The sequence below is a fragment of the Capsella rubella genome, unplaced genomic scaffold (assembly GCF_000375325.1).
Source record: "Capsella rubella cultivar Monte Gargano unplaced genomic scaffold, Caprub1_0 scaffold_7, whole genome shotgun sequence".
NCBI lineage: Eukaryota > Viridiplantae > Streptophyta > Magnoliopsida > Brassicales > Brassicaceae > Capsella > Capsella rubella.
The window spans coordinates 4190789-4204743 of record NW_006238917.1 but is presented as its reverse complement, the minus strand read 5'-3'; the positions used below and the strand labels follow the sequence as shown (position 1 = coordinate 4204743).

The following is a 13955-nucleotide window of genomic DNA, read 5'->3' as shown; positions in this document are numbered from 1 at the left end:
TTCAAAGTTCTGATGTTCGAGAATCGAGAGAGTGGGATTTGCTAAAAATAGGTAAAGGTTTAAAAACTGAGACATACAAGTAATTTTTGCTGTTCTGTTCACATCATTGTAGACTAATAAATTTCTCAACCAAGTTCACTGTCAACCACTAGCTCTAACTCTAATCACGCAAGTTAAGATCAACATGGCGAAACAAATGTTATTGATTATTACTAAGACAGTCTTTAAGTAAGACTATTCAGTTGGGTGTGTTCATACCACTCCACCAACATTATTTCTTAGTACTCAACTAATAAAACATTTCCAACCAACCACCTTGCTCCCCAAACAAATTTGGTCATGAGTCTTGATAAATAATATTAACTACTCTGCTTTGAAAACTGGTTCATCAGTCATTAGTCCTTCCATGAGAAAAAAATAAAAAAATGAAAGGACTAGATATAGTTTGAGGCTGTACTCGAGGAAAACTGAGGAACTTACATGTAATCATATCTGATATCATCTGTTACTGGTGAAACAAAGGATTTTGCTAATTTGTCATCAAGAACCAGCTGTTATAAGCTAAGGAGCTGCAAGAAGATATATATAAGCAAAGAAAAAAAAAACATCTTCTTATTAGAAACCTGATCTTGTTACTTTATAATATTCCAAAATCCCACATTGAAAGCAGCACCACATCTGCATGTCCTGTTTTAAGCAGCAGAACAACTTCATCTAGAACAACTTCAACTTCATGGGCTACATAGCATCATTAATAACCGGTTTCATGCCTTGTCAAGCATGAATCATCCTAAAGTTGAGAAGCACACTTGACATGTGAGCTTGTTTCTGCATTGTAAGGCTTTGAAATCTTCCCCTCTGCATCAATCCAACTGTAGCATGAAAACTAATACTGATAGACTTGCCATCTTCACTAACAATGAGCTGATGTTTGATCAGTATGTTTGATTTTCACTTGTTTTTAAACTTGAATCTCCAGGTTTTGAAGCATTTTCTCTGCTTCCTTATACTTGGTTGTCTTCTAAAACTGTGAGCAAATAGCTGGTGTGCACAAGCAGGCTGCAATATACCAGTTGGGAGAACTGTGACAACTTCTCCATTAGACAAGTTCTGAGGCTGCATCTCATACACCTTTTCCTGCATTTCTTGTTTTAAACCACCCATAAAAACCCCTTGCAGCCTATCATCATCTAACCCCGTGACTTGAGCAGATAATTCTTCGAATCTTTGCACATACCCAGCAATTGTACCCTTCTGTTTGATGCAATACAAGCTGAGTCTTGGACCTGTAACTCTCACATTGTCAAATCTGATAAGCAATCTATCTTTAAAGTGAAGCCAATTTTGAAATGGCAACCTATTTATCTCCCCAGGGTACCAGTCCAAGGCAACACTCGTCTCCTGTTTACAGAGTAAAGTAACATAAGCTCACACTAAAAACAAAACAAGAAGAATAATCTTATTCTAACATAAAACAGTGTAAGAAACACATTGGCAAGAATCCAAATCCTACAGAACAAAAGGATTAATCATTTCATTTACTTCAACTTCTTATAGATTCATTAGACACCAATCAAGACATAATAAAAGCTTCGTTGAAAGACCTCATGAGTCATGAACACTCCTATGGAGAAGATTCTCAACTCAAGTATATATTTTTTTTTCTTGAACACAAAATCTTGTAACAGTAATCAAACAACCCTCAAATTCGCAGATTATTGATACACACTTATAATGTACATATTATCATCAACAATGAAGCATTGATCCAATTTCATCACATTTTGAACCCTAGCATTGCCAATCAGCAAGAACCCACAAATCTAACAACAATCTCCCGGGACTACTACGAAGCTTACCTTGTACAGCTGCTCCGTAACTGCAGCGCCGATGACGCCGGTGTAAAAGGCGGCGACATAGATAGTAATCAAAGCCGTGAAGGTTTTTGGCCGACGGTAAGGTTCGATCATTTCCCAAAACAGCAAATCTCTCGATCTTTTTGTATTTCCTCCATAGTTGGCTCCACACTCCTCCTTGCATCTCTCAAACCTTCGCCGAATTTTGGATTTAGCTGTTTTGCTGCTGAGAAAAATCTGAAATCAAAAGGGAAAGACTTTAAAAGTTAAAACGTTTACCAAACAGTCCTCATATTCCTACAAGTCTTAGTTTTCAGTGCTTAACTTATCTAGAGACACTAAATTAATGAGCTCAGATTTTGTAAACTACAAGTTAGTAGCATATGATTCTTGCACATCTGTAATCATCGTGTTTTCATCACAACACATGATTCTTGTAACTATTGTGCTATCACCATTTTGTCAACGAACTTTTGTATTTGTTATTCACTATCCTTCATTAAATTGAGAAACTTCAGAGATTTACCCCAACCAATACTATGCAAATCAGAGTTATAATCAATAAGATTGCTTCAAAGCAATAAAGACCAGACTAGCGAGGAAGTACTCTCACCTTCAGACTCTTGCACATTGGTTTATTCTCATCAAAGTTTACTTTGAGGAACACTATATCAGGATGTTCCACCGCTGTCTTTCAAACCTGAAAAGATTTAAAAAAAAAAGACACAAGAAACATTTCAATTTAAGTCAGAATCACACAAGAGAAATGAAACTCGTATAACTTCATCGAACAGATAAGTCACAGAGGTAAATATGGCAACTAACCTTTGGGAACAATGCTCTGCAAGAAGTACACCAAGTTCCATAGAACTCTACAATGAATCTTTCGCGCTCAAGAATTCTTCAGTAGAATGAATATCAACCATGTTTGGAGCATTCCTCTCCCACCATTTTGGTGGCTCTGCCTCTGCTACATTTTCATCTACCTAAACCACAAACACAAATCAGAAACTTAGATTATGGCTGAAAGCATCACCATCTACCTGAATCAATTCATAGCATCACAGTCTCTATAGAAAAACTGAAACTTTAGTGTGATTGCAGGTGGAAAATCAAGTAGAGAGTTTCAATGCTGAAACAAAGTGTGATCGCAGGTTTTTTTAGAGAATGGATAAGAAGAAATATAAGCTTACAAGCAGCACAAACTAAAGAACATTATACCATAAATTCAATCACAGTAGCTACCTGAGTAAACTGGGAAGCCAATATCTCTTTGCTTGTTCTTCTTATACTCCTCCAAAGTCCAAACTATCACCAAAAACTGAATCATACTACGGTGATGCTGCTGCTGCTTCCCTGTAACTCGCGCTCCTTCCAATCCTTTATCATCTCTGAAATAAATCTATCCTCATCTTTTTCTTCGATCTCACAGGGTTTCCAGTGGACAACAAGCGAGGTAAGAGTAGAGACGACATAGCTCATATCGGGTCTCTGCGCGAGTTCCTTGGCGCAACAATGATTGGCCAGTACAGAAACTTCATCGACGCTGCTGCGGGTCTCGTCGTTGAGCTCTATGGTTTCGTCGATGGCTCTTTCAAAAGATTCTTTGTCGAGAAACACTTTCCTTAACCAACTGGAAATGTGATGATCTGCTTCAGAACGCTTCTCGTCCAAAGCTTGCTGGGCTGTTACTAGCTCCATCAGAATGATCCCGAAACTGTAGACATCAGCTTTTGCAGTCACCCTTCCATACACTGCAATCACAAAGATTTGAGCTGTCAAAAATCAAATATATTGGTGATCAGATATAGATATTGACAGATGAAAGGAGAACCTTACTTGCATATTCTGGTGCTATGTAACCAGGTGTTCCTACACACTTTGTCCTGATAGAATGTCTGCCTTCTTCAGTAGACCGAGCCAAGCCAAAGTCAGACACTTTTGCTCGCATATCATCTCCCAGAAGAATGTTTTCCGGTTTCAGATCTCTGTGTATGTAACTCTGACTATCAAGAGCCAAAGTATGCAGATATTCTACCCCTCTAGCCACATCCAATGCGATAGTAAGCCGTCTAGTCCACTCAAGGGGTTTCAACCCTTCGTCCTTCCAGTGAAAAAGATGCCTACTTAAGCTACCTTGTGGCATGTATCGGTACACCAATAGTCTCTCGTTTCCTTCGAGGCAATAACCCTGTAGAACCACAAGGTTTCTGTGGTAAACCTTTGTCAAAATCTGAACCTCGGATTGGAATTCTTCCAGACCTCTTCTTCCTCCTATCCGTTGCCCCATCCTCTTCACAGCAATCTCGACGTTTCCATTCTGCAGCTTCCCTCTGTACACTGATCCAAAACCGCCCGTCCCAAGCATGTTCTTCTGGGAAAAACCTTCTGTAGCTTCTCTGAGAAGCTGAAATGGAATCACATAACTCTCTGTTTCCATGATCTCATCACCAGATTGCTGCGCATGTGTAACTGTTTCATTCTGAAGTGGAAGATTGTTAGATTGCGTCCTTTTCCTAAACAGATACAATCCAATCGCCACTGCTCCAGAAATCACTAAACCAACGACAATGCCAAGCAAGAGTAAGACAAAAACTGATTTGTTATTGTTCCTTGTTGGTGAAGGAACAAGAACGTGATTTGTCTTCAGGTCCGGATTCCCTTGAGTGTTTGGAACAACGTTCTTAAAATGTGGCATTGGCCCATGGAGTTGGTTATAGGAAAGATCCAGAATTCTCAGTTTCATCAACTTGGTGAGCTCAGGGGGAATCGTGCCTGTCAGATTGTTGTGAGATAGATCAATCGACTGAAGAGAGGTGAGATCTGCGAAGTTTGGGGAGATTTTGCCGGTCATGTTCATGGAAACAAAGAAGATACCCGTGATGACACCATCCTGACAGTTTATACCGAACAATTTACAAGGATCATTTCCTTGCCAACTTTTCACAAATGCCTCTGGATAGCCCAACTGGGCAACAATGGACAGCAATATACCAACTGTGTGATCAGAATCAGGATGAGATCGAGCATTCACTGCTAGTGAAAACCAGAGCAACCAAATCAGATGGTTAAAACAGGTGATCATCTTCAGGATGAAAATAGATTCTTTCTCGACAACACAATCACCACAACAAGCAACACAACACAAAGAACTTTTGGCTTTGGAAATCCTTTTTGAGATTCCTGCAGTTGTGACAGAAAAACCCACAAAGATGCAATAAGAGAAAGCTCAACAAGGAACTCGATGCAATGAAGATTGAAAAATCATTGAAGACAAAGCGTAATATCTGGAGCCTTGCACATAAATCAAGCTTACCGGAAAATCAAAGAGAGACCCCTGATCTGTGTAAAATTCCGTCCGCTAACCGGAGATCTTCTAACTTGATATCGGGGACGATAGTTTTTTGAACCCAAGAATAGATCTATTTACTCTCCGGTGTTTTACTTATCATCTGATATAAACGCGGCGGCACTGGTTCTGTTTTTAAGCGACGGCACAGGCTCTATTTGAATTCTTTTTTCTTTTCTTTTCTTTTGTCTCTCGAGTAGAAATTACTGGTAGGTGCAAAGAAGAAAATTTCTAATCCCGACTAGTGTTTCTTTTTCATTCAAAAAAAGGTGTAAAGCTTATTCGGATTCCTTATATAGTATGTAGACCTAACAAAAAGATTTTTAGATGTCTCTTTCCAAAATTGCAGCCAGATCATATCTATAGTCGCCGGCGAGGCATTAATCGGCCACCGGAGATCTCTTGAATGAAATTGGTTAAACAAGTGTTCTGTGGAGGAGAAAAGAGAAGTGCAGCGGAGGGAACGAACGCTGGAGAAGAGAAGAAAAGGAAAAAGGAGGGAAAAGAAAAGAAATTTTAATTTAATATTTTTAAACCCAAACAAGGAAATAAACCACCTGAGTGACCAGTGCGTGTCTTTCCGGTTCATGAAGATTTTTAAACCACACAAGGAATAATCGTAAAAGCAACTCATGTTGATAAGTTTGTCAATAGGTATAATCCGTCATTAATTAATAATGACTCAATGAAAAAAAAAAAAGAAGAATTGTATATGTCCAGTAAACTAAAAATTAATTAATTTAATCATAGTTAGTTAAAATATTTTTAAACTTCTCATTCTTTCTAAATAATAAGCAAGCTTTACCAGAATGAAGTCTCAATTAACAAACAAACAACAGTGATAATTTCTAACAATACTTCTGAATGGAAGAAATGAAAATTTGAAAATTTTCTTTTGTGAAAAGTGAACGCACAGAGAGAAGAGTTTCGAACTCAAGCGGTCAGGTATTTCGAAGAATAGACCGCACAAAATGTTCAACATAGTTCCAAAAACTTTTATACCCATTTAATAAAGTACACATGTTCATGTCGGGTCGTCTCACAAACGGGTCGGATAGTATATCATCAACACTCCTTTAGTCCTTAGGGATTCCTCCTTTTACTCCTTAGGGTGGGTGGGTGCGGTAAGGCCACACATATCATTCAATTCCCCACCAACATTTTAATCTATATATAGTAATTGTTCTTCACCCAGTATGCTTAAGGAAGGGTGAACTAATCAAGTATGCAGCAATATGACAAAGCTACTTAATGTATATGCTGTTTTACCGAACAGAAATTTGTATTTATCGAGTTAATATAGACTAAGTAACAAAAATACATAAAACATTTTTATAGTTTCATATCCAAAAGTAAGAGAATACATTTAAATGTCAACATATATTATACTATAGTTTTCTCATTGTCATCGTCATCGCCAGAGAAATAACAAAATTGATAGATGTACTGATTTAATCATGTGATCTCTTGTATACAAAAATTTAGACCATCATTATTAACGGGCTCTTAAAAAATTTTAGAGATAAGATTTATTAAGAATTTATCAATAATGATGATCTTAATGATATAACCAATTTTTTTAACGTACACACGACTTTGTAATACTATTCCAAAACTTTTAAAAATAAAATATACTACAATCCTAATTCTTTTATATTTTTAAATCAGGATATTTGTCCCAGAAAATATGACTACATTTATAGTGCAAGATTTTCATGAGATATGATACGATATTTTGCAATCAGTTTTTTTTTTTTAAGTATGTATATAAAATTTATTGTTAAAAACGGTATACTGTTTATACTTTTATAAATTTAAAATGAAGTAGTTACATACATATAAGTTGGTACAGTATAACAAATTTGGTCAGCTTGAGTATATTCACGGTTTCTATAGCCTCATGGGCTGTTTATTGTTAATTGGTTATATTTTGCTTCACTTGGATTTTAAATTTAAATACAGTGTTTAATGATTGATTAATCCGGTTTACGTTGATCAATTTTTGCAACTTTGATTAGGTTCGGTTCAAGGACAAAGCAATTTGAAATTTTAATCAACACAACTAATGATTGATTTAAATTAAAATGCTGAATCGATTTTGGTTAAAACACCAAAAATCTCGTTTTAAAGTTGAACAGATATTCGGTTTTTTGTGTTGTGTTTCATTTGGCCATGGTGCTTACTCTTTTTTATACAGCCACACCAATAATAAAGTAAAAAAAGAAAAGAAAAAAAGAGAGTAAATAGTCAAGATTTTCTTTGGTCTATTTTGGATAGTTTCATTTATTTGACCTCATCTTTGATTTGTCATAAATTATATGAGATCAAAAAAGCTTAGTGAATATACATTTATTTACGTTGAGATACAACTTGTCAATAATGCAAGATTTTCTTGAGATATGTTAGCCAATTTCACAATCTTATATTTTTAAATATATATTTATATATTTCCTTATGAAATTAAAAATGGATCTACTTATCTAACATCTAATCCCTTATATATACAGAATCGGTCATTGCTCTAAACCTAACAAAAAAAAAAATCTTTCTTCACCCCGGAAAGAGCAAAATAATGTCTGCCATCAAATTTCGGCTTGCGTTTCTTCTCTTAGCTTTTTGTCTTCTTTCTTCTCAATGCCTTGCTAAACTACCATATGGTAACATTTTCTTTATGTGTGTGGGGGTGATTTTAGTTGTTTATTTATGTATTTTATAAACTCTATAAAAAAATAATGCTAGATAAATTGAGTTGATTCTTATTCTTTTTGTTGTTTTCAGGGAAATGTAACTACAAAGGTCATTGCAACACTGATAATGACTGCAAAACCATATGCACAGCTCCAGGGGAAGATCCTACTTTTCTAATGTGCATTAAAAACCCTCCTTGGTACAAATGTTGTTGTGCAGTTTGAATTTTAACTTTGTTTTGATCTAAATCGATGGATCTATATATTTTGTATCATCACCCATCATAAGATTTCACATTAATAAAATAAAGTAAATAGGCATGGAAGTAGTGATGTAATCGTGTATGGTTTAGTTGGTTACTAAAAATATTAACCAAGCTTATTCTACCATCAAATTATGTGTCAATATATTAAACAAAAACAACAGTAATAATTTGTAACAGTGCTTCTGATTTATTTTAATATATATGAAACATAGTAGATAACAGAATAATACCCATGCTTTATAATTACATTTTTTTTTTCCAAAAGCATTAGTGAAGATGAACACTTATTCGCAAAACAAAATAATTGTGCGTATGGACTCAACATTTGATATAGGAGAAACAACATTTGAAAAAAAGAAAAAAAAGTGTATATTTATTTGGAATAAGAGAAACAATACAACACAAGTCTCCGAACTGACGACCCAGGTACTTGGGATAGGCCACTAGACCAAACAAATTATTCAACTTATGTCAAATAATAGTTATTATATATACTGAAAAGCACTTGTTGCTAGTCAAAGTGTGTATAACATTCAACACCCCAAAGAGGAAAAGATGTATGTAATGTAATAATGTAAACCCTTAAAAATAAAAAATTGTGGATTAATTGATTTTGTGATCCAATTTTAAATACTTATTTGTTAAAAGTGTCTTATTTAACACACTCATTTGTTTTAAAAAAATAAATTAATTATTTTACATATCTATTAAAAGTGTCACCATTGAACATACTCTTATATGTTAGTAAATAACACACGATTTTTTTTTATATTAATGTTTAATTTTAATGTATCAATTAAAATGGGTTATAAGTATCATTTTAAGAAAATGATCTCAACAAAATCAGTTAACACACGGTTTCTTTAATGTTCATTTTTGGTAAAAAAATCTTCAAATTGTTTTTATAAAAGGAAATTTGTTATACTATAGGACTAGTTAACTAATAAAGTAATAAAACAAAACTCGTATATAGTAGTAGTTTCATCTTTGAAGTTACACATGACTTATACTGTATTTACCAATCACGCTTTTATTTAGTCTTACAATCGTGGCCTTAGCTGTTCTTTTTCTTTCTCCATCTCTCTCTATCTCTCTCTCTCTCTCTTTATTTTATCTAACAGTCAAATGGTTCATTGGTTTGTCTTGGGTAGTTTCTCTTTGTTTGACTTGATCTTTGAATTGCCGTAGATGGCATAAGATGTAAAACGTTTAATTAATTCAATTATTTTATATTTAAATTTGGATATTTGTTGAAGATAATATGGCATCTATAATTAATACAAGATTTTCATGGGATATATTGATAAATTTTTGTAATCTGATTTTAAAAAATAACATAAATAAGGATGGATTTACACAATTTTTAAAATCCTGGAAAAATACAATGTATATATATAGCTTTTATTTAAATTTGATGAATATAACTAATGCAAGATATTCTTGAGATATGTTAGCCAATTTTGCAATCTATTTTTTTAGATATATATTTATATTTTTATATGAAAAAATTAAAGTGTATCTACCAATCTATACCATCTAATCCCTTATATATACAGAGATGACTATTGCTCTAAACCTAACAAAAAAACTATTTTTTTAAAGAGCTAAACAATGTCTGCACAAAAATTCCAACTTGCGTTTTTGCTTTTAACTTTTTGTGTTCTTTCTTCTCAAATCATTGCTAAACCAATTGGTAATATTTTATTTATGTGTGTGTGACTGTAGTTGTTTTTTTTTTAATTAAAACTCCTATAAGAAATAATGCTAGATAAATTGAGTTAATTTTTATTCTTTTTGTTTTCAGGGAAATGTAACTACAAAGGTCCTTGCAAAACTGATAATGACTGCAAGACCATATGCACAGGTCCAGGGGAAGATCCTACTTTTCTAATGTGCATTAAAAACCCTCCATGGTACAAATGCTGTTGTGCACCACGTCTCGACCCTCCAATTAAAAACTTATTTTGATCTACATCCATATGTATTTTGTATCATCACCTATCATAAGATTTTACATGAATAAAAATTAACTATTATCCGGATCAAAATTAACATATATTGATGTTTTTGGATCAAAATCTTCATTTTTAAATAAAACTAAATAAATAACATGACCTTGCTTATGCATTTTTTAAGTCAACAATCATATATGGGTTCTTTGGTTTTCTTTTGGTAATTTTTTTTTTTTTTTACTTTTCATCTTTGGTTTGTTCTAAATAATCTTCCTAAAACTAAAAAAATATCACTAATTTTATTTATTATTTAAATTTGGATATTTGTTATCGAGAATATGGCTATACTTAATACAACAAGATTTTCAAGAGATATGTATGCAATATTGGTTTTTGGGGTAGTGTATATATCTTTTTTGGAAAATAAAGTAAATAGGCATGGAAGTAGTGATCTGGTAATCATTTAATCCTTTTTATAAAGGGCGATGGCCATTTGCTTTTTCTCTAAAACCAAGAAGAAGAAGAAACCAAAAACCAATCATCATCAAAATTGAGATACAGAGACAAAATTTTCAATTTGTTTTTCTGCTGTTTTAGTTAAGTTGTCTTCTTATTTCAACGGCCTAAGTCACTATATTATATACTTACTTTTACGAGTAAAAGAACAAAACATATGCAGAATCAGAGCCAGAGGATACGTACATATGTGGTCGACAGGTTTAAAAAGCTCTCAGAATTTACAAGAGTTAAAAAGACCTACAAGTTCTGAATATATATTTCCATAAGAGTAAGTTTTGCTTAAAAAGCGTGAAAGATTGAGACTTTGTTGAGACTTAGAGAGTCTAGATCATTGTACATTGTAATCCATTTTAAGGACCTCAAGGTCATCAAGGAAAAGTAATTAGAAAGGCCTCTTATATAAAGGGTTCCGGGGGATGCCCATTAGGCACTAATAGAGAGAGAAAAAAACACCCAAAAATTATCGTCAGCAAAAAAATAATGTCATCCCAAAGATTTCTATTTGTTTTTCTTCTCCTAATTAGTATTCTTCTTTCTTCTCAGTCAACTGGTAAATAGTAAGATCATATTCCTTTATTTCTTCTTCATATTGAAAAAAACGAATGCTGAAATATGAGTTAACTGAGAGTTTTTTTTCTTTATTTACATAGTTTTTGCAGCAAAATGTCACTACAAAGGCCCTTGTACAACTAAAGAAGACTGCAGAAGCATATGCACAGGTCCGGAAGAAGACCCATCTTTTCTATTGTGCTTATTTAACCCTCCAGTTGCTAACAAATGTTGTTGTAAATGGTCTAGAGAAAGATAGTCTTGTTTAAGAATGATATAATCAATATATTTGTAGCAGCATCACCAATCATAAAATTTAAAAATTAATAAAAAACAATGTTTTGATCATTAAATTTGTTACCTCTAGAAGTATGATTCTTCAGTTACGTGATCAAAACGGTCAGTCATCTACTATAACGTCAATCACATTAAGTCATAATTTTCATCACCATGCATCTATCGATTGCAAGAGAATTAACTCTCATCATTTACATATAATTTCATTAACTATGAGCCACAAATCTCGTTTTTGTTTACTGAACATATATAATATATTGCGGAGAAAGATCCGACGTTGAAAGATATGATGAGATTTAAATAATATATAAGGAATTAAGGTCAATCCGTTCATTGCTAATTGACATATACTACAGTTTTGTAACCGTTGAAAACGAAATAAAACAGCAGTATAGTCAACAGTCATGATTCTTTTATTATGACCTCATCTTTGATTTGATGATGTCACAACAAAAAGCTTAATGAATATAGCTTTGATATAAATTTGGTGTATACAATTAATACAATATATTCTTTGAGATATGTTAGACAATTCTGCTATCTGATTATTTTAGATTTACATTTATATTTCTTTAATAAAAAAAATACTGGATGTACAATCTAATCCTTTTTTTTTTGTCATCATACAATCTAATGCCTTATATATAGAGAGATGACCATTTGCTCTAAACCCAACCAAAATAAAGCTATCCTCACCAGAATCTACTTAGATTTTAAATTTAATAATTTGACTTGGTTAAAGCAAAGTGACTTCAGTGACTGATTAACCCGGTTTAAGGTTAATCAATTTTTGCGACGTTGATTTGGTCTACATCCATATATTTTGTATCATCACCTATAATAAGATTTCACATTAATAAAAATTAACAATTAACTATCCGGATCATTTATGTTGTTGTTGTAAAAGTATGATGATGTATGTCATCACTCATCATATATTAAACATAAAAAAACGAAAACAAAAGACTAGATAATGAAAACATATGTATGTATATTTGATATTTTACTTATATCAAAAATACATTAAGAACACATGACCTTACTTATGCTTTTTTAGTCAACAGTCATATGGGTTCGTTGGTTTTATTTTGGTAATTTTCTTTTTGTTTGATTCATATCTTTGATTTGTTCTAATTAATTTTCCTAAAACTAAAAAAAAGTAACTAATTTTTTTTTAATTAGACTTGGATATTTGTTACCAAAACTATGATTAATACTTTTTCCACTTCAGCTTCTAGAGACGCTACAGAAAGTTTTTGCCAGAAGCACATGCTTGGGACGGGTGGTTTTGGATCAGTGTACAAAGGGAAGCTGTAGAATGGAGACGTCGAGATTGTTGTGAACCTCGGTTTGGAATTCTTCCAGATTTCTTCTTCCTCCTATCCGTTGCCCCATCCTCAAGATATCCCAACTGCCCAACAATCGAAAACAGTGTATCTACTGTACGAGTGCGACCAGAATCACCTGAAAATAGAGAAACTTTGCTCTCGCACTATGAAAGTACTCAAATCCGGAAATCAAGTTCAATCCAGGTTATATCACAAAGATATTATCTTAATATCCAACGTCAAAACGTATCTTTTTTTTTTAGATGTGAATAAATTGATTAATTGTATAATTTGTTATTAATACGTCGACGAACAAACAACAGAAAATTAACTGTATTCCAAAACAACAATGATAATAATTAACACCTAAAAACAATAAAACTAGAAATAAAATAAATGTTTTGCTTGTAATTCGCTATTTTCTTCCTTATGTTTTGCTTATGTTTTATCTATTTGATTGCTTTAAAACATAATATGCAAGTTTGATGAGTATCAATTTTTGGATCATTTTGATATTTCGTGTATATACATTAACTAAATATATATGATGAATTAACTTCCATCATTTACAATTAATTGAGAGGAAGAACTAAGAAGATGATGTGTTCATTGTTAGCTTCTCTTCATCATCTTCCAAGACGAAAAGCGTCTCTGTATTCCTACACATGCCATGAGCCAGAACGACGGGCAAACCAGCCAAAACCCCGGTCATAATACCGCGGGATACATCTGTTAATAGAAATATACCAATCGTGAGGACCAACAAAACTAGCACCAAATTAGAATCATCGATCACATTGCCAAATATCACCCACGGTTCATTGTCCCGGGAGTAGACATATATCCATGCGACTATCAAGATAAAGAAGACAGAAAGGTGGACAGGTTGCCAGAGCATGCTGATGAAGATAGAAACAATGAAGATGACAATGTAGTTGGTCCGAAAGATCATGATGTTGGTTTTCATTCGTTCGGTGGCTACACTAAAGGACACATGAAGGCTAAAGGCACTACACTGGACAAGTTCAAGCCATGGCCTTTGAGAGCTAAGGCCTAGCAAGATCAATTCTTTGGCTCGTCCTAATAAGCTCCGGCTCGATGAGGTATTTGCTTGGGATGGTATAGTACCATAGGTTGTCATATTCTATCATA

At 33.4% G+C, this 13955-nt stretch overlaps 2 protein-coding genes and 1 long non-coding RNA gene across 4 annotated transcripts; 1 reads left to right on the top strand and 2 right to left on the bottom strand.

Moving 5' to 3' along the window:
- Positions 1–414: 414 nt before the first annotated feature.
- Positions 415–4583, bottom strand: LOC17879489 (receptor-like kinase TMK2). Of its 2 annotated transcripts, none has more exons than XM_006282760.2 (6): positions 3696–4583; positions 3102–3610; positions 2682–2842; positions 2470–2556; positions 1860–2093; positions 415–1401 (listed from the first exon to the last, which is right to left on the bottom strand). In XM_006282760.2, the coding sequence occupies exons 1-2, from the start codon at positions 4552–4554 to the stop codon at positions 3183–3185; spliced, it is 1287 nt and encodes a 428-aa protein (XP_006282822.2). In that variant the 5' UTR covers positions 4555–4583; the 3' UTR covers positions 415–1401; positions 1860–2093; positions 2470–2556; positions 2682–2842; positions 3102–3182. The 2 variants fall into 2 exon arrangements, with proteins under 2 accessions (XP_006282822.2, XP_023634776.1); XM_023779008.1 differs by having other exon boundaries at positions 2682–2838.
- Positions 4584–7729: 3146 nt separating this feature from the next.
- Positions 7730–8221, top strand: LOC111829694. The gene is made up of 2 exons (XR_002833057.1): positions 7730–7862; positions 7984–8221. It is a non-coding gene; the product is annotated as an uncharacterized LOC111829694 (long non-coding RNA).
- Positions 8222–13392: 5171 nt separating this feature from the next.
- On the bottom strand, positions 13393–13944 carry LOC17878683 (PRA1 family protein C). Its single transcript, XM_006284944.1, has one exon. The coding sequence runs from the start codon at positions 13942–13944 to the stop codon at positions 13393–13395; it is 552 nt and encodes a 183-aa protein (XP_006285006.1).
- Positions 13945–13955: the final 11 nt, after the last annotated feature.

Coding starts and splice junctions, on each gene's coding strand:
- LOC17879489 (XM_006282760.2), bottom strand. CDS start 4,554: ATGCCACATTTTAAGAACGTTGTTCCAAACACTCAAGGGAATCCGGAC. Junction 3,611..3,695: donor CATAGCACCAGAATATGCAA/GTAAGGTTCTCC, acceptor TTGTGATTGCAG/TGTATGGAAGGGTGACTGCA.
- LOC17878683 (XM_006284944.1), bottom strand. CDS start 13,944: ATGACAACCTATGGTACTATACCATCCCAAGCAAATACCTCATCGAGC.